The 24,336-nt window shown below is 45.9% G+C and overlaps 1 protein-coding gene across 1 annotated transcript; it reads left to right on the forward strand.

Annotated features, from left to right (window-relative positions):
• Nucleotides 1–4,552: 4,552 nt before the first annotated feature.
• LOC139254832 (secreted phosphoprotein 24-like) lies at nt 4,553–24,050 on the forward strand. Its single transcript, XM_070873846.1, has 7 exons — nt 4,553–4,619; nt 4,761–4,864; nt 5,044–5,172; nt 6,210–6,349; nt 6,874–6,910; nt 15,851–15,873; nt 24,047–24,050. The coding sequence occupies exons 1-7, from the start codon at nt 4,568–4,570 to the stop codon at nt 24,048–24,050; spliced, it is 489 nt and encodes a 162-aa protein (XP_070729947.1). The 5' UTR covers nt 4,553–4,567.
• Nucleotides 24,051–24,336: the final 286 nt, after the last annotated feature.

The raw sequence follows: 24,336 nt of genomic DNA on the forward strand, positions 1-24,336 counted from the left end.
GGTCTGCTGCATCCTCCACAACTTGGCCATCATGAGGGCGCAGCCCTTGCCACCAGGGATTGTGGAACCACCTAAGGAGAAGGAGGAAGAGGAGAAGGAGGACTCACCTTTATTTCTGTGTTTCATTTAACACCCCTTTATAATTCATTAATATCTCCAACCCATAATCAATATTATAAAATTGCTTAGAGAGAAAAATAGTGCAGTACTCTAGTTCACAAATAATTAACTGAATGAATTAACACTCCTGGTATAATAAATTTACTGTTCTTGTTTATTAGACCTCCCTTCAGAATCCTCAGCTCTTCAGGCATTATCTTCATCGGCTGAAACTTTAGCCCCGATTTTAACTGGGAGCAGGTAACTAATGAGCGGGTGGTGAGGTGAGAGGCAAGCCACGTCCCCCTCCCACTCCACACTAATCTTGGCAGCCTGAGGCCTGGATGGTTTTAACACCCGGGCCTTGTCGGCACGCCACCAGCCAGCTGTCCACCCAAAACATGCAGCAAGCAGCAGCTAGCCAACGGGCAGGCGTGGACACTCGGGTGACAAGAGGCCGACAGCAACAAGTTAAGTCGTGGGGAGGGAGGTTTCAGAAGGGTCTCGTGGGAGGGAGGTGTGGAACTCAGAACAAAGGAAAACTAAATATTACTTGTGGGTGCCAGGGGAGTACTCCTGATCTATATATTTAAAGAAAGACCTTGCCGATCTTCAGACAGGTGTCCTTGCCTCCTGCGCTGACATAGAATCCTGGAATGGTACAGCACAGAAGGCCCATCGATTCTGCATTGGCTCTTTCGAAGTTCAATCTAGATACATCCACTCACCCAGTCTTTCCCCATATCCCTGCAATTATTTTCTCCTCCAAATATTTATTCAATTCTCTTTTGAAAGCTACTAGTGAACCTGTTTCCACCACATTATCAGGCAGCACATTCAAAATCCTCACCACTCGTTGCATGAAAACGTTTTTCCTCGTGTAACCTCTGGTTCTTTTGTCAATCACCTTAAATCTGTGTCCTCACATTATCAGCCCTTCAGCCATTGAATTGATTGTCATGAAGTTGCTGTATTTGCATAGTAGATATGAGCTAAACCCGCTGCAGATATTTAGACCTAGTAATTACAAGCGTAAGCACCTTTTAATGACGTGGTAATTATTAATTACAGCCAATCAAGCTGTCACTGAAAATTAACTATTATAGGAGTGGAGTTTCATTCGTTCAGGTTGTAAATTGATTTAGGCAATTTTAAAAATGTTGAACTTTACTTTTTAAATTTTTATTTAACTTTTCCTTTCTGTTTCTTTTTTTTCTCTCTCTCTTAATCCAATCTTTCTTTCCCTCTATTTCTCAATGGAAGCTGAAGGAACAGTTCCTGATTTGCCATTGAATCCACCCTCTCTAATTCACCCTCCTTTTCAACATTCTGCTGCTTATTTCCCAATCCTTCAACCTGATTGGTTAAAGAGATAGCCTCTTGGTTGCCCCGTTCACCAAGGTCCCAGATGCCTCGTTGCCCTGACTGCTCCATTATCAGCTCGCACTTTCAGCAACGTAGTGGGCAAATATTCTTTTGTGCTGAAGGTTCCGGGGCAAGTCTAACTCACGGCAGATACCGTTAGATACCCTGCACAGCAAAGTCTGGCCCAAGATCTTTGTGCAGAGTTTGACACCTGTTTCCCTGTGTGCTTCATCCTTTCCTTAAACTAATATTTATCTTCTCCCCGTGTTTCTACATTTCTCACTTTTCCTCTCTCCTCCCCCTCCCACACAAACCCTGAGGCCTACACACAGCCCATTAAGGCAGGAAGCCTAACCGCAGATTTCTGCATCACTGTCAATAATCCCCAGTCCAAAACAAATCCCTGTGTGCAGCTCCTACGCTTGTAGAGCTGAATGTGCTCTGTTGTCAGGACTATATTGCAGTGAAGGCCTGCTAACTGCTGTGATATTTTTTCAAAAGTGTATTTTCTGACACTGCTCAGGATTTAGATGCTGCTATAACCTGAATTCAGAGGGAGCAATATTTACCGCGCATGGACAACGGCTGTGCAGTGGGCAGTTTGATTGTGTCGCTCACAGAATGCCAATGTTGTGATACCCGAGGCATCATTTACATTAGTTGAGTACTGTTCCAAACCTTCCGTTTTCTCATGCTGCTGGAGAAGGCCACATTATAGTCCATTGGCTAGGCCGCTCAATGGGGGCAATTTTAACGCCTGAAAACTAGTGGGAATTAAAAATATAAAAATCTCTAACCCAAACCCAACTTGCCTCGAAACCTCCCTCTTCTGGTTTTAACGAAGGTGGGATAAGCAGGGAAACAATCTGCTCCCAGGAGGCGAGTTGCTCATTTAAATATTTTAATGAGGCTGCATTTGATTTGTGTTTCAGGCTTAACGCTGGCCAGCTGGGTTTCCCGGGCCTCGGGAAACATGGCAGCTAAAGGGAGGCGCAAGGCGGAACATGGAAGATGCTTGTAGGTCAGGAAGGGAAGGATAGCTTCCCTCCGACCCCCCAAGCTAACCTGTTAACCTCCCCAGCAATTGGACTCGCCCTCAGCGTAATCACTGAATCTCCTCCTACTCCCCATATCTCCCTGCAACCCTTCTCCTATGCCTATGACTCCCACCAATCTCTCCCCAAGCCCCATCTTTCCTTCTAATCTGTCTCTAAACCCCATCTCTGCCTCCGATCTCTCCTCAACCCCTGCAATTAACCCCCGATGTACCAGACCACGCTGTGCCTATCTACCCCCACCCCTCTCACGATCTCTACCCCAAGCACATACCTATCTGCTCCTGCACTGCGGCCTCTGCTGCATCATTCCCCACCCAACAGGGAGCCAAGCCTACCAATCAGGCGGGGAATCTGTTCAAAAACAACGCACACGCTATGGAGTTAAGACTCCACAGGACCAGAACTCCTCCCAGCAGCCCCCCAGTTGGAAATCCTGCCCCAGTAAATATCAGGGTCAATGCCTGGTACCAATGGACAAGGGGTGTACTGTGCAGGCTCCACCCATTGGGACCGAACAATTGTGCTGGGCTCCTATGTCCTTAACACATTGGAACAAGGCTCCTGCCTGAAGCAACTTCCTCCTCAGGCCCACTGGGGGAGCGACTTGATGTTGGCCCGGTGAACTGTGCAGGTTTGAGCAGGAGTATAGTCTCGGAATGAATGTGAATTAGTGAGGACCCAACTTATCTCCACCGTGGCCGCTGGACTAAACTGACCAGAGCTTCTGGGGGCAATGTTGGTGCAGGGAGGGACCCAAACAATGACACCATCCCCTAAACTTCGGGTTGCCAATCTGCTTAGACACATTCCTGGAGGTTTCATCACATGACCTCCAACCACCAATCACCTCGCGCGATCAAACTGCTTCTTATCCCCTAACCAATATTATTGTGACTATTAAACATAGGGGAGTAATTTGCATGGTTTGTCGCAACTACCATTTTTCCGGGGGGTGCTAACGGAGCACAAAACAATTCTCACCAGGGGTGGGGGGGTGTGCTACCCACTCCCGCAAACTTGCGCATGATTTAGCGAAAGCACAAAGCCGGTAGCTCCCCGCTCCCACTGGTAGCGTCCTGGACAGCTGCGCCTCCGGCGATGATGTCATTGCCATGCACGGGGAACCCTTTTTTCCCCGCGCACCTTCTTTCACCCCACAGCAGAAATTGGGCAATGCCCCCTGGTGCTACCATGGGCGATGTCAGCGCCAGCCTCGCGGATCACATACCGGGCCGCACTCTGCTCCCGGGGTGAAGGTTAAAGGGGAACTTCACGGCGCCATTTTGCACTGTCCTTTGACTTACTGGCCCGGCCTACGTGTGAGTTTTTGTAGGGTCCGTGCCATTATGGGGCAGCCCAACACTCCGCATCCCCAGTGGCCTAGTGGAGGTCCCAGAAGGAGAAGGTCCTTTGATTGCATCAGCGTTCCACTTCCTTTCAGGGGCGGTAATCCCAATTTAGGTCGCGGGGCTGGATTTCTGCGCCGGGCGCAGGATGTCCGGGCTCGGAAAGATTACCACCCCTAAATGGACGATACGCAATTTTGTGAACAAAGTGTTTAAAGAAAATGAAACAATACACAATTTGATTTAACGCCCGTATGATTAATCTCCGGGGTTGCTCGCAGCAGTATCCAAGAGATTAATCTTTAATTCCAGCAGACTCCAGGATATTCTTGGGCAACCTGACCTAAACTGCATAACTCCAGACGTTAACTCCAGTGCACTGTGTGACTTTGTACAGATTTCAGTTGACCATTTCCTCTCCTCTGTCAGTTCATTATTCCATATTCAGAGGAATAATATCTGATCTCACACTTTTGCCACAATGACGATATTTGGAGGGTAGCTCTGCCCATATTCGAGCCCACTTGTCAGCAGATTTCCGTGCCCAGGATCACCACACTGAGCAAATATGAGTCAGTGTTTGAATGTGGTGGAGGTGCTGTATATAAAGACTGAACGCTGCAAGGGAAAGGCAGAGCAAGAGAGAGAAGCAGCAACTTTACTCTTAGAAACCAGCCAGCTGATCACACAAGAGGCAGAATGAACTCCTTTCTCCTCACCATTGTTGCAGTGCAGATCCTCCACTGCTCAGGTACGTACTGGAGAGAGCGGCTCCTCATAAAGCAACGACTTATTGGCAATGAACTTCAGTCAGCGATAGTTTACCAATGTTTCAAAGAATTCACTGAAGAATGCTGGAGTGTTTTGTACAACTTTCCTTTTCTCTCTACAGGAGTACCAAGCCCTAAGGATGCTCTGAGAGAGTCAGTTATAAAGCTGAACGAAATCACCGAGACCACCAATCTCTGTGGTATAACCAGGAGAAGAGTGAAGGATGTAAGTGTGTCCTGGTCTAAGTGTGTTTCACTGTCTAAAGTCCCTGTTGGTGATGATTCTGACTGTTCCAGTGGAGGCAGCTGTAGAAAATAAAGAGCTGTGTTGTTCTGAGCTTTATCTGACCAGAGTAAGAACACTGGATATGGTAACACACTAATCACCTGTTTCCCTTTCATTAGATTTATCGCACAGGCAAATTGTCATACAACGTGGATTTAACATTCTCAGTCAAAGAAACCGTCTGCTCCAAGAATTCTGGACTGGAATTTGATGATCCCATCTGTCACTTCCGCCCCAGAAAGACCGCTGTGAGTCTTGAGTTAAATTGTAGCATCGAAACCCCCGTGTGTACTGAGTTATATCATAGAAAGGATCGTGTGTACTGAGCTAAATCATAGAAAGGGCCACGTGTACTGAGGTGGCAAATGGAATTCAATACGAATAAGTGTGAGGTAATGCATTTGCGGAGGTCTAACAAGACAAGGAAATACACATTAAATGGTACGACACTGAAAAGTTTAAGGGAACAAAGGGACCTTGGAGTGCAAGTCCACCGATCGCTGAAGGTAGCCGGCCAGGTAGATAAGGTGGTTAAGAAAGCATATGGAATACTTCCTTTATTAGTTGAGGCATGGAGTATAAGAGCGAGGACGTTATGCTTGAACTGTATAAAACACTGTTTAGGTCGCAGCTGGAGCATTGTGTCCAGTTCTGGTCACCACATTACATGAAAGATGTGATTGCATTGGAAAGGGTGCAGAGGAGATTTACAAGAATGTTGCCTGCACTGGAGAATTTTGGCTATGAGGAAAGATTGGGGATGCTGGGTCTGTTTTCTTTGGAACAGAGGATGTTGAGGGGAGACCTGGTTGAGGTGTATAAAATTATGATGGGCCTGGATAGAGTGCATAGGAAGGACCTGTTTCCCTTGGTAGAGGGGTCAACAACCAGGGGGCATAGATTTAAAGTAATTGGGGGCGGTTTAGAGGTGATTTGAGGGGAAATCTCTTCACCCAGTGTGTGGTGGGCATCTGGAACTCACTGCCTGAAAGAGTGGTAAAGCCTCACCACATTTAAAAAATACTTGGATGTGCACTTAAAGTGCCACAGCGTACAGGGCTATAGACCAAGAGCTGGAAAGTGAGATTAGGCTAGATAGCTCTTCATTGGCCGGCGCGGACACGATGTGCCGAAAGGCCTCCTTCCGTGCTGAAAATTTTGATGATTCTATGATTCTATATCATAGCAAGTGCTGTGAGTACTGAGTTGTATCAGAAAAACCCCTCTGTCAGTGCGGAGCTTGTTGTCAATTAATAATTTAGTAAATTCTGTGTAATTTTGATAGGAAAAAGGTTTCTGCAAAAGCCGTGTGGAATATTTTGCTGGTGAGGTCATTGACATCGATGTGGAGTGTCGAGGTTTGAAGACGGTTGACAGCAACAGTGAATCATTCGAATCAAGAGAAAACAGTATTGAGGTAACCTCACAATTATACACATCAGGGCAATGGGCATCCTGGACTTTGGGTCAGGATTTTCTCCCCTGTCGGACTTTATGTTGTTGTTTTCGTATCTTCACTCTCTTCCCTTCGAGAACCGTGTGAAGTAGCGGAAAATAATTCAGAGCCGCACCTGACTATTTCACTAGCAGTAAATCTGTATGGAGATATTATTGCTTCTTACTGTTATTAAAGAAAATAATTGCTCCTTATTTTTGGGGCATTTACACAATAAAGTCAATTTTATTGCTTCAATACTTTAACCATTGGCCCCACTGTACCAGTGCTGCATTCACTGTTGGTGCAGCATAGAATATACAGATGTTTGGCATGGTCTTCACCACCCAACACTGAGCCACTGCATGTCATCCCTGAAATTTAACATTTCCTCGTTTTTCATTTAAGATCATTTAGATCTTTCATTTTGGGATGATGCTGAAACCAATTATTTACAAAACATCTCATCCACTCTTGCACTAAACATATAAATATAAATATTTTCATACAGGTGACAATCAGAAGAATCCCCCCCCGAAGAGTCTACAAACGTAAGTATAAACCAGCAGTTTCTTTCCAGATGACAGAATAAACTGTTGACATGTGGATTTAGCTGGACAGTATAGAATCTGTATCAATAATGTGCTTTTATTGAATTCAGTGCCCACCCACAGACAGTGGAGGACGGCCTATGGATACTTGAATCTTGTTGCCTGTTCTCCAGCCCTAGTCAAAGGGTTTTGAGATGAACCAAAGTAGAGGTGATTTTATTCTCCAGTGAAGATTATGACAGGATATATCGATGTAATGGCATCATATGGCTAGTTGTCTACATTTTCACCATCTACCAGACAGTGGTTGCTGGTTCTCCTGGGTAGAGAGCACAATAGGAATTAAATGTTGAATAATATCACCCTTCATTAGTTTAACCATTGACCCCACAGTGCCACTATTCCAGGGCTGTATTGATTATTGCTGCACTGCAGAACATGAGATGTTTGGTGAGGATTTCTCCACTCCAACATTGAGTCATTTAATCTCAGCTCTAAAATTTAAAAAGTTAAGGTTTCATCATTTTATTTATATATCATTCAAATTGCTTGTTTACAGACAATTCTAAAACTTGAGAAATATACAAGGAATCTCATTAACCCCATGTCCTAACAGATACATGTTCATATATTAATACAGGTGTAAAGCAAGTCAAACGATTGATCGCTTGACAGACTTCAAATGTGAGTATAAACTGGGACTTTGAGTCAGATAATTATCTTCTTGATCATGATTATCAATAACAATAAAACACAGAACTCAGATTGAACTCAGTCCATCTGAAAATGACAATTTTATTGATTCTGTTCACTCCAGGAACACAATGAGGATTCAAGAGCCCGACACTAACCATGAATGAAACTTCTGAAAGGCTGAGCTTGATGTGAACACAAGAAGACCTCATTCAGATTAAAGAAGATGTGATCAATTGTACTTTACTTGTTCATATATTAGGGGGACCTGGGGTTCCTGATTGTACAGTTTGTAAATGTTCTGTCCTTTGGTGTGTATTCTTGTCCTGTATTCTGCGGATCAAATTAAAAGTGCAAAGATAATTTTTCCTGATGTTTTTACAAATGTTGTTTCTCACTTCACTGAGCAGATGGGAGTTCAGATAGACACAGCGCTCAAACCAGCCTGTCAGACACTTGTGACAAGTTTCCTCAGTCTACTGGTAGCTGCTGGTGAACTGGGACTTTTAAGAACATAAGAACATAAGAAATAGATGCTGGAGTTGGCCATTCGGCCCCTCGAGCCTGCTCCGCCATTCAATAAGATCATGTCTGATCTTCTACCTCAACTCCACTTTCCTGCACTATCCCCATATCTCTTGATTCCCTTAATATTCAAAAATCTATCGATCTCTGTCTTGAATATATCAATGACTGAGCATCCACAACCCTTTGGGATAGAGAATTCCAAAGATTCACCATCCTCTGAGTGAAGAAATTTCTCCTCATCGCTGTCCTAACTGGCCGACGCCTTATTCTGAGACTGTGACCCCTGGTTCTCGACTCCCTGGCTTGGGAAAACATCATCCCTGCATCTACCCTGTAAAGCCCTGTAAGGATTGTGTTTGTTTCAATGAGATCAACTCTTATTCTTCTAAACTCTAGAGAATATACAAAACACACAATTTTCATTCCTCTTGAAATGTCAATAAACCTTGATCTCCAGCATGCTTTTTAATGGTCAATATCTTAAAATTCATCCAGCGGGAGACTGATGGAACCTCCGGGCAATGGTTCCATCACCTCGGGGATGTTCCTCAGTCCAAAGGATTTCAAACTCAAAGGGCCCTTTACTACAGGGCATGACTGGAGAAACGTTCACAGGATCTTCCTTAACTCTCTGTTTCATTGCTTTAGATCTCGAAATGGAAAGGCTAATCACATTTCTACACCCAAAGCTCTTGGACACTGGGCGGGATGTACCACCCCCTGCTTTAATTGAGATCATTTACCATCAACAGTGGCGGTTTATCCTGGTACATGGCCATGAACTCCCACTGACAGCAGAAACTTATCTAATGTTAATATCAATCCCTGAGAGTTTGTTTATTGGGTGTAAATCTTGGGATTATTCCCACAAACCTATGAATTTTTTCAGTGCCAGGCGCTTTGGAGGTTGGCATTCCTGGTCAGTGACCATTTGATATTCCCAATCTCAACATTTACCTGGACAACAACAGTTATTTGAAAACGATTAATTTTGTCAAGCACTTTGAGATGTTTTGATGTCATGAGATGTTGAAGAAATATAAGTGTTATTAATGATTACACTTGTGGCACTTCCCAGGAGTGAAAACAATGTCCATCTTCATATTTTATTTTTCAGTGACATTATGCATTCTTTTCTGAAAACACTCAGATCTTTCCAGCAATGGTACTCTCTAACATGACCTTCCTGGTCAGTGATTATTTGATGCTCTCAATCTCAACATTTACCTGCACATCTCGATGTGAAATTGATGTCCAGTCTCATGTCTTTCCCGCTGTTACATCATTTCATCCTGTTCTGGAGGCTGATTTAGCTGACTCCCCTAACCCAACACTTTATGGGAGCAGAGCGCCCACATGTGCTGCTCCTCTCCAAGCCCAGGCGAGCTGCAACCTCCTTTCCCTCACCTCAGCAAAGGCTCCCCCCAGATATGTCTCACCGTCAGCAGAAGGGCAGGACATTTAAGCACAGCAGTGAATCAGGCCTCAACATCAGTACTTTCTGGCTGCTGACGGACATCAGCACCATCTGGAGGTCCCAGAACTAAGATTCCCTGATGATGAGGTGGAATGCCTCAAACTGGAGCTAGAGGAAGCAGGGATACCTCAGAACAAGTAGTGTGGCATTTGCAAGAGTCATTCAGCTGACCTTGTCAGTGAAACCTTATGCCCAAGTAAGAAAGAAAGAACTTGCATTTATATAGCACCTTTCATGAACTCACCACATCAAGTGAGCACTTTACAGCATCGAGGTCTTTGTTGATATAAGAATTGGATTATGGGTTAAAGCAGGGTACTGATTGGATGAGAACCTCAAGGTAAAGAATGAAAGAATCTTTCACAACCTTAGGAAGTTCCAAAGTGCTTTAGAACCAATTACTTTTGATGTGTAGTCACTGTTGTAATGTAGAAAACACGTCAGCCAATGTGTACACAGTAAGCTCCCACAAACAGCAATTTGATAATTGTAATATATTCTTTACGACATCACAAACACACTGCACACAAGATAGCTCTCAAAGAACTTGTCATCATGTGACTTGTCACATAACCCTTTTGTTGTATTTAATCGAATCATTCCAACTTTCAAGTCCTTCCACATCTGATGCTAAAATATGATCAATGTGAACAAACCTTTCCATGATCAAACATCGCGATCAAATATGTGTGAGAGCCACATATCTTCACTATTCTTCCTAGTAAGCACTTTACCCATTTATGATGGTGGTTTTTCACTCTCATCTTCTGATTCAATTTCACATTTCTCTCTCTTACTCTACCTTTATCATGATTCTCTTTCTATCTTAATTGTTTCTCTTCTACTGACTGTGCCAAGTTTGGCTTCAAAAACAAGAACCTGGTTCGTGGCAGTCGTTTGAGAAAGAACTCTCCTGGTGTTCTATCAATAGTTGTGTGAGGAGTATTATGATCAGTAATCAGAAAATTTGCCAATTTGTGGTCCAACAACAATTGCTGTTTCTTTGGATTTGGAACCAACATTTGTTTGATGAGGGCACGTTTTACAATTTTGGAGAAAAACTCTTCTCAGGCTCTGCTGCACCATTTGAAGCAGGGTGGTACAGTCTAACCTTGGTATGTTTCACACATTTTCTGCTCATGAACTGTGAAAATTCTTCTGAAAAAATTACAGCCTATTATCAGACACAATTTCTTCTTGGCGGTCATATGAAGAAAACAATCTTCACAAATTGTTTAATGTTTTACTTGTTATTCCCACATTGGAAACAACTCTACCAACTTTGAATGGCTATCAATCACAATGAACAATTGTTGTCCTTCCAGCTCAGCAATATCTACATGTAAACTTTGCCGTACCCTGGGAGGAAATTTTCATGGTTGTAATGGTACTGATGATGGTTTCTTGCTTACCGATTGAAATGTTCTACACTGATGGGGTAAAAAGAAGACTTCTCTTCTTCAAGGTGGTTACCTGAAATAAGGAATCGACACCTACCCTTATAACAACCACAGAATCAAACAGACGAAACCTTGGATTCACTTTTACGATCTTTATTCAAACATATGTAGGGGAAGCATCACAGTCTTAGCCGCCTAAGACAGGATCTTCCCCGATTAATGGTTCTACACACAGTTATACATTTTCCGAGGCATGTGACCCTTGTGCAAAACCTTCCATGATTATTGGTTGGCCTACAACTTATCAGCGGAGTGACATTGATTCATCAACCCTTATCAGATGGGCTGCTGAATCGTTCCACAGCATCTTCAACTCCCCACCTCATGCGGAGCTGACCTCAGTCGATTGGAATGTCTTGTTCTGCAGTTTTTAACCTTGCTCTGGATTGTTCAGCTTGCTCTGCAGTTTTTAAAGATAGAAACATAGAAACATAGAAAATAGGTGAAGGAGTAGGCCATTCGGCCCTTCGAGCCTGCACTGCCATTCAATGAGTTCATGGCTGAACATGCAACTTTAGTACCCCATTCCTGCTTTCTCGCCATACCCCTTGATCCCCCGAGTAGTAAGGACTACATCTAACTCCTTTTTGAAGATATTTAGTGAATTGGCCTCAACAACTTTCTGTGGTAGAGAATTCCACAAGTTCACCACTTTCTGGGTGAAGAAGTTTCTCCTCATCTCGGTCATAAATGGCTTACCCCTTAACCTTAGACTGTGATCCCTGGTTCTGGACTTCCCCAACATTGGGAACATTCTTCATGCATCTAACCTGTCTAAACCCATCAGAATTTTAAACGTTTCTATGAGATCTCCTCTCATTCTTCTGATCTCCAGTGAATACAAGCCTAGTTGATCCAGTCTTTCTTGATATGTCAGTCCCGCCATCCCGGGAATCAGTCTGGTGAACCTTCGCTGCACTCCCTCAATAGCAAGAATGTCCTTCCTCAAGTTAGGAGACCAAAACTGTACACAATGCTCCAGGTGTGACCTCACCAAGGCCCTATACAACTGTAGTAACACCTCCCTGCCCCTGTACTCAAATCCCCTCGCTATGAAGGCCAACATGCCATTTGCTTTCTTAACTGCCTGCTGTACCTGCATGCCAACCTTCAATGACTGATGTACCATGATACCCAGGTCTTGTTGCACCTCCCTTTTACCTAATCTGTCACCATTCAGATAATAGTCTGTCTCTCTGTTTTTACCACCAAAGTGGATAACCTCACATTTATCCACATTATACTTCATCTGCCATGCATTTGCCCACTCACCTAACCTATCCAAGTCACTCTGCAGCCTCATAGCATCCTCCTCGCAGCTCACACTGCCACCCAACTTAGTGTCATTCGCAAATTTGGAGATACTACATTTAATCCCCTCGTCCAAATCATTAATGTACAATACAAAGAGCTGGTGCACCAACACAGAACCTTGCGGTACCCCACTAGTCACTGCCTGCCATTCTGAAAAGTACCCATTTACTCCTACTCTTTGGTTAGTGGGAAAGCGGGTTGTGTAGAGGACACAGAGAGGCTGCAAAGAGATTTAGATAGGTTAAGCGAATGGGCTAAGGTTTGGCAGATGGAATACAATGTCGGAAAATGTGAGGTCATCCACCTTGGGAAAAAAAAACAGTAAAAGGGAATATTATTTGAATGGGGAGAAATTACAACATGCTGTGGTGCAGAGGGACCTGGGGGTCCTTGTGCATGAATCCCAAAAAGTTAGTTTGCAGGTGCAGCAGGTAATCAGGAAGGCGAATGGAATGTTGGCCTTCATTGCGAGAGGGATGGAGTACAAAAGCAGGGAGGTCCTGCTGCAACTGTACAGAGTATTGGTGAGGCCGCACCTGGAGTACTGCGTGCAGTTTTGGTCACCTTACTTAAGGAAGGATATATTACCTTTGGAGGGGGTACAGAGACGATTCACTAGACTGATTCCGGAGATGAGAGGGTTACCTTATGATGATAGATTGAGTAGACTTGGGTCTTTACTCGTTGGAGTTCAGAAGGATGAGGGATGATCTTATAGAAACATTTAAAACAATGAAAGGGATAGACAAGATAGAGGCAGAGAGGTTGTTTTCACTGATCGGGGAGACTAGAACTAGGGGGCACAGCCTCAAAATACGGGGGAGCCAATTTAAAACTGAGTTGAGAAGGAATTTCTTCTCCCAGAGGATTGTGAATCTGTGGAATTCTCTGCCCAAGGAAGCAGTTGAGGCTAGCTCATTGAATGTATTCAAATCACAGATAGATAGATTTTTAACCAATAAGGCAATTAAGGGTTATGGGGGAGTGGGCGGGGAAGTGGAGCTAAGACCACGGCCAGATCATCCATGATCTTGTTGAATGGCGGAGCAGGCTCGAGGGGCTAGATGGCCTACTCCTGTTCCTAATTCTTATGTTCTTATGTTCTTCCTGTCTGCCAGCCACTTCTCAATCTACGTCAGCACACTACCCCCAATCCCATGTGCTTTAACTTTGCACATTAATCTCTCATGTGGGACCTTGTCGAAAGCCTTCTGAAAGTCCAAATACACCACATCAACTGGTTCCCCCTTGTCCACTCTACTGGAAACATCCTCAAAAAATTCCAGAAGATTTGTCAAGCATGATATCCCTTTCAGAAATCCATGCTGACTTGGACCTATCATGTCACCTCTTTCCAAATGCGCTGCTATGGCATCCTGAATAATTGATTCCATCATTTTACCCACTACTGAGGTCAGGCTGACCGGTCTATAATTCCCTGTTTTCTCTCTCCCTCCTTTTTTAAAAAGTGAGGTTACATTGGCTACCCTCCACTCCATAGGAACTGATCCAGAGTCTATGGAATGTTGGAAAATGACTGTCAATGCATCCGCTATTTCCAAGGCCACCTCCTTAAGTACTCTGTGATGCAGTCCATCAAGCCTTGGGGATTTATCGGCCTTCAATCCCATCAATTTCCCCAACACAATTTCCCGACTAATAAGGATTTCCCTCAGTTCCTCCTTCTTACTAGACCCTCTGACCCTTTTTATATCTGGAACGTTATTTGTGTCCTCCTTAGTGAATACTGAACCAAAGTTCTTGTTCAATTGGTCCGCCATTTCTTTGTTCCCAGTTATGACTTCCCCTGATTCTGACTGCAGGGGACCTACATTTGTCTGTACTAACCTTTTTCCCTTTACATATCTATAGAAGCTTTTGCAGTCCGTCTTATTGTTCCCTGCAAGCTTCCTCTCGTACTCTATTTCTCTGCCCTAATCAAACCCTTTGTCCTCCTCTGCTGAGTTCTAAATTTCTTCCAGTCCCCGGGTTCGCTGCTATTTCTGGCCAATTTGTATGCCACTTCCTTGGCTTTAATACTATCCCTGATTTCCCTTGATAGCCACGGTTGAGCCACCTTCCCTTTTTTATTTTTACGCCAGACAGGGATGTACAATTGTTGTAGTTCATCCATGCGGTCTCTAAATGTCTGCCATTGCCCATCCACTGTTAACCCCTTAAGTATCATTCGCCAATCTATCCTAGCCAATTCACGCCTCATACCTTCAAAGTTCCCCTTCTTTAAGTTCAGGACCATAGTCACTGAATTCATTGTTTCATTCTCCATCCTAATGTAAAATTCCACCATATTATGGTCACTCTTCCCCAAGGGGCCTCGCACAACGAGATTGCTAATTAATCCTCTCTCATTACGCAACATCCAGTCTAAGATGGCCTCCCCCCTAGTTGGTTCCTCGACATATTGGTGTAGAAAACCATCCCTTATGCACTCCAGGAAATCCTCCTCCACCGTATTGTTTCCAGTTTACCCCAATCTATATGCATATTAAAGTCACCCATGATAACTGCTGCACCTTTATTGCATGCACCCCTAATTTCCTGTATGATGCCCTCCCCAACATCACTACGACTGTTTGGAGGTCTGTACACAACTCCCACTCGCATTTTCTGCCCCTTGGTATTCCGTAGCTCCACCCATACCAATTCCACATCATCCAAGCTAATGACTTTACTTACAATTGCATTAATTTCCTCTTTAACCTGCAACGCCACCTCACCTCCTTTTCCTTTCTGTCTATTCTTCCTAAATGTTGAATACCCTTGGATGTTGAGTTCCCAGCCTTGGTCACCCTGGAGCCATGTCTCCGTGATGCCAACCACATCGTATCCGTTAACTGCTATCTGCACAGTTAATTCGTCGAATGTTGTCGTCAAAGCCTGCATGTCTTTAGGTAAAGAATGATAATTATCATACTAATCATGATTACAGCCGTCGATTATGTGTTGTATCTGTCTCTGTGACAGTACCAAGCAATGATATCACGCATTGATCTCATGCAATGTCGTCCTGTCACCTTTTACAGAAGAAGCAATTGAGGATGAGGTCTGTACAGAGGCGAACGGGTGGGAGGCTACCAGTCATCAGCGACATCACTGACATGGAGGAGCGGGTGCTCATACTTGTGGGGAAGCATCCCCGGATGGCCATGCAAGCATCTGTAGAATCTGAAGTTTACACCATTGTGTGATGTAAAGTCAATAGATGCCACACCCACTCATATCCGAACAATCATATACGATAGATGATTTCTAAAGTTGTCCTAGAAATAATGCTGGTCTAATGAAAATCATTGCAATTCACAATGTGTTGATGGTCATGAAATGTGATGTCTGTGATGATCTTGATAGCAGTGATGCTTTTGTCATGCATATTCTGTGTGTAGCGGAGGATCACCTTGTGACCCTAGCACCCCCTTCTCCTTTAATCACCTCATTTGTGTTTTGCAGCTCAGCCAGCAGCACGACCCAAGGCAAGACCACAGAGGCCAGAAGGTGGGGGCACGGGGATGGACTCGCCCGATGATTCTACATCTGGTGCTGAGGAGCTCTGATTCTTGTCCGTCAATCCGCTGGATCTGTTCTCTACGGATGAGAGTGCAGACTTCGAGGAATCTGCATCACCACGTTGCAGAAGGCATTCCACCCCAAGGCCATCTAGTGGTCCTCTGGTCATTCCCGCCTCCACTCTGGAGGTATCAGCCCCAAGCACCTCACCACAGGGCATCTCATTTGTCCTCAGGACGGTGCCAACACCGTGGAGATTTCGTGGACATGGCAGGTCTGCTCCACGAGCGCAACATGAGAGCGGAGAGATGGTACAGTTGTCCAGGAGGACTGTAGACATTGGTGACCAGATCCTCTATGCATTGGGGGGCATATCCCGATAGCTGGCCACCATGACTGAGTATGTTCCGCGGATAACGTAGACCCTGGATGCGATAGCCAGAAACACTGCTGACACAGGCCTCCCAGTGGTCCTGGAGCACGGCACTTCACCCCTAGGTTCCACACCATCATTGTGAACGACAGATGAGAGCAAGGATCAGGATCCTGCTTCTGGATCAGAGAATGTTCCCCCCGCAGCACCCCTCACTCCCGTACCCGTCCAACCACCGCCTCTGCCTTCATTCCCCCCAATGAGGCACCGCCTGAGGAGCTCTTCGGCCAGGCGGCGTGGAGCGAGGAGGGGAAGGGGTAGAGGTGGGGAGAAGAATGGGAGGGGGGAAGGAAAGTGAGGTGCATGTCCGCAGGTGATGGCTGTGTTATATCTCCATCTGGGTGTATGCAATTTGTTGTAATGTATCGGGGGACGGGGCCACCCTCCTGCTTTGCATTTGTATTCTGTGTTACTGGACATGTTGACCATTTGATTGATGTCTATGGTCAAAAAAGTGGGGTGCTGGCGGGGCTGGTGTGTTTTTGGCCACAATACTTATGATTCTAGACCAATATTGGTGTAACATTTTGTTTACTGAACATAACCTTGTTGCGCATTGTCTGAGATAGCTGGACCGTTACACACTGGTGATTCCTTAACATGAAAGGGTTAAATAAAATTTAACTTCAATCAACGTAAACTTTAACTGGCACCAAGGTGATGGCTACCATTGATGTCTGAGCTGCACACACACAGCAGTGTGTCAGCGTTGTCACTCACAGCAACGTTCTTTCAGGCAAATCGTTCAGATATCAACTGCTGACGTAAGAGTCTTACAGCTATGTAATCACCACGAGCCCTTTCCTGCGGTCTGGAAGGAGGCGTTGGCATGGTTGCATAGCCAGCCTGATTGTCTGGCTGTGACCAACTCCTCGTCCTCCTCTTCCTCTCTCTCCTGAGGTGGAGCATCAGTCCCTTCTGCCAATTCTTGGCCCCTCCTGAGAGCCAGGTTGTGCATCATGGAGCACACAACCACGAATTTACCTACTTGCTCAGAGTTGTATTGTAGCTCCCCTCCTGAGTGCTCCAGGCATCTAAAGCGCTGCTTAAGCACAGTTATTGTTTTCTGGACCACATTGCATGTGACTCTGTGGCTCTGGTTGTATCGCTTCTCAGTCTCGGTGTGGGTGTCACACAGCGGGGGTCTTCAGCCAGGTGGCTAGGCCATATCGGTTATCACCAAGCATCCAGCATTGTCCTTGTGGCTGACTCGAAAACATGTCAGAGACAGCGCTCTCACACAGGATGTGAGCCTCATCGAAGCTGCCCGGAAATTTGGCATTCACTGCCAATATGATCTGGTTGTGGTTGACAACTAGTTGGACCTTCAGGGAGTGAAATCCTTTTCTGTTACGAAAAAGCTCTGGGTCCTGAGAAAGTACCCACATGGCGATGTGAGTGCACTGTATTGCTCCCTGCACCCTGGGAAACTTAGCAATGGGGTAGAATGCTCCAGCACTGTCAGTCTGAGCCTCCGCGGTCATGGGGAAGCTGATAAAGTCCATCGTTCGCGTATACAGGGCCTCCGTGACCTATCTAATGCAGCAATGGGTAGCATGGTGAGACATAGGGGAAATCTCGACCGCGGAGGCCTGAAAGGAACCGGATGCGTAGAAAGACAGTGCCGCGGTGACCTTGAACTCGACGGACACTGATGTCCTGATGGCAGGCTGCATGTGTGGCCTGATGAGCTCTCACATTTCATTGATCACCACCTTGTGGAAGCGCAGTCTCTGAAAGCAGGTGTGCTCAGACATGTCGAGGTAAGACCTCTTCTCCCTGTAAGTGCAGGGTGTGTATGGTCTGGACCTCCTCCTCATTCTGGCATGTCTTAAATTGGGCACATAATGATATGCATCAGACATTGAGCCATTTGCACTCTGCAGCATCTGCATATTAATTGATGCAGGCTGAGAAATGGCTGGTCCCATTGCAATGAAAGTATAATAGCGATTGATCAGAAGCAATAATTTCCTCGCTAAAATACACCTACAATAGACCCCAATCATCCCGAGACTGAAAAGATGTCTGTTGATGTCATGCATCTTACATTATTATATATAACTGTATCCTAACATGCTATACATGACTGTAATAAGATATGACCTGTAACCACCAGCATACCTTACCACCAGGGGTGCACTTGCAAGAGACAGGTATATAAGGACAGGTCTCAGGCAAGTGCAGCATTCCAGAGCTGTGAAATAAAGGTGCAAGTCCAGAGTGACCTTGACTCACTACATGCCTCGTGTGAATCTGTACTGAGGGGACAGGACTTTACAGTGACGACGAGTTACGGGATTACAGAATCCACAAAATGGCGAACAACGGATCAGATGAAAAGTACAATGCGAGAGACAATTGGGAGGACTTTATAGAAAGGCTCCAGCAAAGTTTTGTAACCAAAGACTGGTTAGGCGACGATAAGGCAGACAAGAGAAGAGCCCATCTCTTGACCAGCTGTGGCTCGAAAACATACGCTTTAATGAAGGATCTGTTGACACCCGAGAAACCAGCAAGCAAGATGTTTGAAGAATTGAGCACACTGGTAAGAGACCACCTGAAGCCAGCGAGCAGCCTACACATGACCAGACACACGTTCTACAACTACAGACGCTGTGTGGGCCAGAGCATACCCGACTTTGTGGCGGAACTTCGGAGGTTGGCTAGTTTATATGAGTTGTCCGATGAACTGAGGAGAGAAATGCTGAGAGACTTTTTTATTGAAGGAATAGGCCACGCAGGCATATTCTGAAAGCTCATAGAAACCAAGAACCTGACCTTAGAGGCAGCAGCACTGGTTACACAGATATTCTTGGTCGGGGAAGAAGAAACGAGGTTGATTTACAATGCAGGTACGACAACTAACAAAATATTGGAACAAGAAGTTCACAGCACTAAACAAGCTGCTACCCCCACACACAGATAAAACTGGGAGAACAGGCTCTTGACAGCAGACAGAAGCCATCAAGGGCCACAGGAATAGCCGTTCACACCTCATCAACCCACAATGCGAGCAATTAACTACAAACTGAGAGAAGCTCAAGAGAGATCAGTCAGACGCAGCTCATTCTTTGGGAACACTTTGAACAATGGAACAGGTCTGTGCTGGAGGTGTGGGGGTGAGCACTCATCAAGGGGATGTCGATTTCAGCAGGCTGTTTGCAGAAGTTGTGAATATACAGGGCATTTGACCCGCATGTGCAAAAAATTGCCGCTCGGCTGGTATAAGAATCGGATGGGTCGGAAAGCGGACCAGAAGATGGTGGGGACAGTACACGGGACACCGATGTACAGCGGGTCAACACGATCAATGGCCGCTACTCCTACAACAGGATGCCTCCTATAATGATGAGGGTCCTACTCAACGGGATATCTGTCAACATGGAGCTGGATACGGGAGCGAGTCAATCTCTCATGGGCGCTCAACAATTTGAACAACTGTGGCCGCATAAAAGAGACAGACCAAAACTCACAAGGGTCGACACCAAACTAAAGACCTATACCAAAGAAATCGTACCAGTCCTCGGCAGCGCCATGCTCTCTGTCACACACAAAGGGACAGTGAACCGACTTCCCCTGTGGATTGTCCCCGGAGACCCTCCAGCACTGCTGGGGAGAAGCTGGCTGGCAATGGGATGATGTCCATGCCATGTCATTAGAGGAACGGACCTCCTGCTCAACAGTTATAAAGCGATTTGAACATCTCTTTCAGCCAGGTGTGGGCACTTTCAAAGGGGCCAAAGTCAAAATCTACATCACACAAGATGCTAGACCGGTCCATCACAAGGCCAGAGCTGTACCCTATGTGATGAGGGAAAAGATTGAACACGAACTGGACAGGCTTCTGCGAAAAGGCATTATATCACCTGTGGAATTTAGCGACTGGGCAAGTCCCATCGTCCCAGTCATGAAGCCTGATGGATCCGTACGAATCTGTGCGGACTACAAATCTACCATAAACAGAGTCTCCCTACAGGACCAGTACCTGCTGCACAGAGCAGATGACTTATTTGCCATATTGGCTGGAGGTAAACTTTTCTCAAAATTAGACCTCACATCTGCGTATATGACGCAAGAATTGACCGAGGAATCCAAGCTACTCAACACCATCAACACACATCGAGGCCTTTTCATGTACAATCGGTGCCCATTCGGCATCAGGTCGGCAGCTGCCATATTCCAGCGCAACATGGAGAGTCTGCTCAAGTCCATCCCGGGGACGGTTGTATTTCAAGACGACATACTTATCAGGGACACCGACTCCCATCTCCGTAATTTGGAGGAAGTACTAAAGCGGTTGGATCGGGTAGGCCTACGAGTCAAGAAATCCAAGTGCCTGTTTCTCGCACCCGAGGTTGAATTTTTGGGCAGAAGGATTGCCGCTGATGGAATCCGCCCAACAGAGTCCAAAACAGAAGCAATTCGCTTAGCACCCAGGCTCTGGAATGTCTTAGAACTGCGTGCCTTTCTCGGGCTATTCAATTACTTTGGGAACTTTATGCAGAACTTAAGCACACTGCTGGAGCCTCTCCACGTGCTACTCAGGAAGGAGTGCGATTGGTTTTGGGGGGACGCCCAGGAACGCGCCTTCAATAAGGCACGCAACCTTCTGTGTTCCAACAGTGTTTTGACTTTCTTTGACCCAGGTAAAAAGCTAGTTCTCACATGCGATGTGTCAGCGTATGGGGTCGGGTGCGTTTTGCAACATGTCAATAGTGCGGGCAAATTACAACCCATAGCTTATGCCTCCAGGTCACTTTCACGGGCAGAGCGCGGGTACGGAATGGTAGAGAAGGAGGCGCTCGCATGCGTGTACGGTGTCAAAAAGATGCACCAATAGCTTTTCAGGGCCAAGTTCGCATTAGAAACCGACCACAAGCCCCTCACGTCCCTCCTATCCAAGAGCAAGGCAATAACCGCCAACACCTCGGCGCGAATTCAACGGTGGGCACTCATGCTGGCGTCCTACGACTATACCATAAGGCACAGACCAGGCACAGACAACTGTGCCGACGCGCTCAGCAGGCTACCCCTGGTGACCATGGAAGATTCTGACGAACAGGACTGTGAGATAGTCATGGCAATCAATGCCTTTGAGTCCACAGGTTCGCCCATGACGGCTCGCCAAATCAGAACATGGACGGCCAGCGACCCCACGTTATCCTTAGTAAAAAGATGTGTCCTAACCAGTGACTGGGCAGAGGCTCGCGATGCCTGCCCTGAGGAATTAAAACCCTTTCACAGGCGCATGCATGAGCTGTCACTACAAGCAGACTGCCTGATGTGGGGCAGCCGAGTAGTCATGCCTCTGCGAGGCAGAGAGGCATTTGTCCGGGAGCTCCACCGCGAGCACCCGGGGATCATTCCCATGAAGGCCATAGCCAGATCCCACGTCTGGTGGCCTGGTATTGATGCGGATTTGGAGCTCTGCGTCCGAAGGTGCACCATTTGTGCCCAACTCAGCAATGCCCTCAGGGAGACTCCACTGAGCCCCTGGCCCTGGCCTACCAAACCGTGGTCGCGGGTGCACGTAGACTATGCGGGCCCATTCATGGGCAAAATGTTCCTCGTAGGTGTAGATGCATTTTCAAAGTGGATCGAATGCACTATTTTAAACTCGAGCACAACCTCCACCACTGTGGAGAGCCTCGCAACCATATTTGCAACGCACGGAATCCCTGACATATTGGTCAGTGACAATGGTCCGTGCTTCACCAGCGCAGAATTCCAAGATTTTATAATTGACCACGGTATAAATCACGTCAAGACTGCACCGTTCAAGCCGGCCTCCAACGGCCAGGCGGAGAGAGCAGTGCAAATCATTAAAAACAGTTAGATGTAGTCCTTACTACTAGGGGGATCAAGGGGTATGGCGAGAAAGCAGGAATGGGGTACTGAATTACATGTTCAGCCATGAACTCATTGAATGGCAGTGCAGGCTCGAAGGGCCGAATGGCCTACTACTGCACCTATTTTCTATGTTTCTATGTTTCTAACAAAGCATGCTTAAAATCCAAGGTCCCACGCTGCAGGGTCGCCTGTCACGATTGCTGCTGGCATGCAGATCTCGTCCGCAGTCACTGACTGGGATCCCCCCCCCCGCACAACTGTTGATGAAAAGGACTTTAAAAACAAGGCTCTCATTAATCCTCCCAGACATGCACAAAATCGTTGAGGCAAAGCGCCGTAAGCTGACTGAATACCATGACAGAAATTCGAGGGGGAGATGGAATGAGATAGGGGACAAAGTGTTTGTACTAAACTATGGCAGGGGTCCCAAATGGCTTACAGGGACAGTAATGGGCAAGGAAGGAAACAGGCTACTGGTAGTACAAATGGACAAAACCTGCCGAAGGCATGTAGACCAAGTCAAAAGCAGATTTACCAACAACACTGTGGAACCAGAGGCAGACTACAATGTGGAACTCGCACCACACCTGGTGGACAGACAGATGGAACAACCTGAGGAAAGGGCAATCCCAACAGACAGCCCAGGCGAGTCAACAACAATCACACCAATCGAAACAGACAGCCCAGGCGAGATACCAGCAACCACACCGAAAGAAAAACAGACACCAAGGCAAACAACTGAACCACAACTCAGACGCTCCACGCGAGAGTGTAGACCACCTGAGAGACTGAACCTATAAAGACAATAAGACCTTGGGGGAGGGTGATGTCATGTATCTTACATTATTATATATAACTGTATCCTAACATGCTATACATGACTGTAATAAGATATGACCTGTAACCACCAGCATACCTTACCACCAGGGGTGCACTTGCAAGAGACAAGTATGTAAGGACAGGTCTCAAGCAAGTGCAGCATTCCAGAGCTGTGAAATTAAGGTGCAGGTTCAGAGTGACCTTGACTTCACGACATGCCTTGTGTGAATCTGTACTGAGGGACAGGACTTTACAGTTGAGATGGTCATTTCACCCGAGAAGAACTCCAGAGTCAATCCAAACTCGAATTTGAAGCAGCATTTTGAATAAAGCGACCTGTGATTTAAAAAATGGCATCCACACCGCTGTGATTCGTTCAGAACAGATCCACTTTTTCATAGCAGTGTTTTGGCCGAGCGATATTGTGGGCGAGATGTATGCGAGGTGGTGAAAGTGACTCTGGGCGATCACCTGGGCGTTAGCTTTGGCAAATGTGATCTTTACGACCAAAAAAAGTGGGCGGTCGGTATTATTGAATGTCAGTGTTAATTACGTGCGGAAACTAATGCTGGCCGATATTATAGACGTTTATTTCGCCCGTTCTGATGATTCCGCCCCCAAAAAGTGGGTAGGCAGTATTATTTTTTCTCGCCGTTGCATTCAGCGATAAGTGTCCGAAAAATGGGTGTCAGTTTCCACTTTGAGGCTAAATGAGGGATATCTGGGCGTTATACGTCATTTCAATGGTAAAATGGATGTTAAGTGGGCGTTATACGTGGAAAAAAAGTGTAAAATCTAGCCCTAGGTCTTTTCAACTGAGTCCAGTGTTTCCATTTGCCAATATCCCCGATAATTACGCATGCGCACGTGTCAATTACCATTATTACCTGATGGGGGCCGGTACTTTTTGGTGAGAACCCGGGTTTCTCTGGGTTTATCGTCACCATTACCTGACTGCCTACTTGAGGTTTTTGGACCTTTTATTCCTTAGTGGTCGTTCTCTAAGTCTTTCATTATTTGTTGATCTCTTTTAGGTAATGTAACTCTTACAGAGTTCCATCACAAACCTCCATATCCTGTCTTTATATCGCTTCCTGTAACCAAGACTCATAGCTCTTCCTGTTATCAGTTCAAAGGGCATCAGTCCTGTAGTCCTACTCGGGGTTGCCCCTAATTTCATCATTACTTGGGGTAACATGTCATTCTGTCTCTTCAATTGCTTTGGCTACTGCTGTCTTTAAGGTCCTATTCATTCGTTCCACTAATCCGGATGACTCCGGGTGGTATAAGATATAGAATTTCCGTCTAATCCCTAGTAAAGCAC

The sequence above is a fragment of the Pristiophorus japonicus genome, chromosome 3 (genome assembly GCF_044704955.1).
Source record: "Pristiophorus japonicus isolate sPriJap1 chromosome 3, sPriJap1.hap1, whole genome shotgun sequence".
Lineage (NCBI taxonomy): Eukaryota > Metazoa > Chordata > Chondrichthyes > Pristiophoridae > Pristiophorus > Pristiophorus japonicus.

Excerpts from the sequence above, each read along its gene's own strand:
- LOC139254832 (XM_070873846.1), top strand. The coding sequence starts at position 4,568 with ATGAACTCCTTTCTCCTCACCATTGTTGCAGTGCAGATCCTCCACTGC. Across the intron at positions 4,620-4,760 it reads GCAGATCCTCCACTGCTCAG|GAGTACCAAGCCCTAAGGAT; the intron begins GTACGTACTGGA and ends TTCTCTCTACAG. Across the intron at positions 6,911-15,850 it reads CCCCCGAAGAGTCTACAAAC|CTCAGCCAGCAGCACGACCC; the intron begins GTAAGTATAAAC and ends TGTGTTTTGCAG.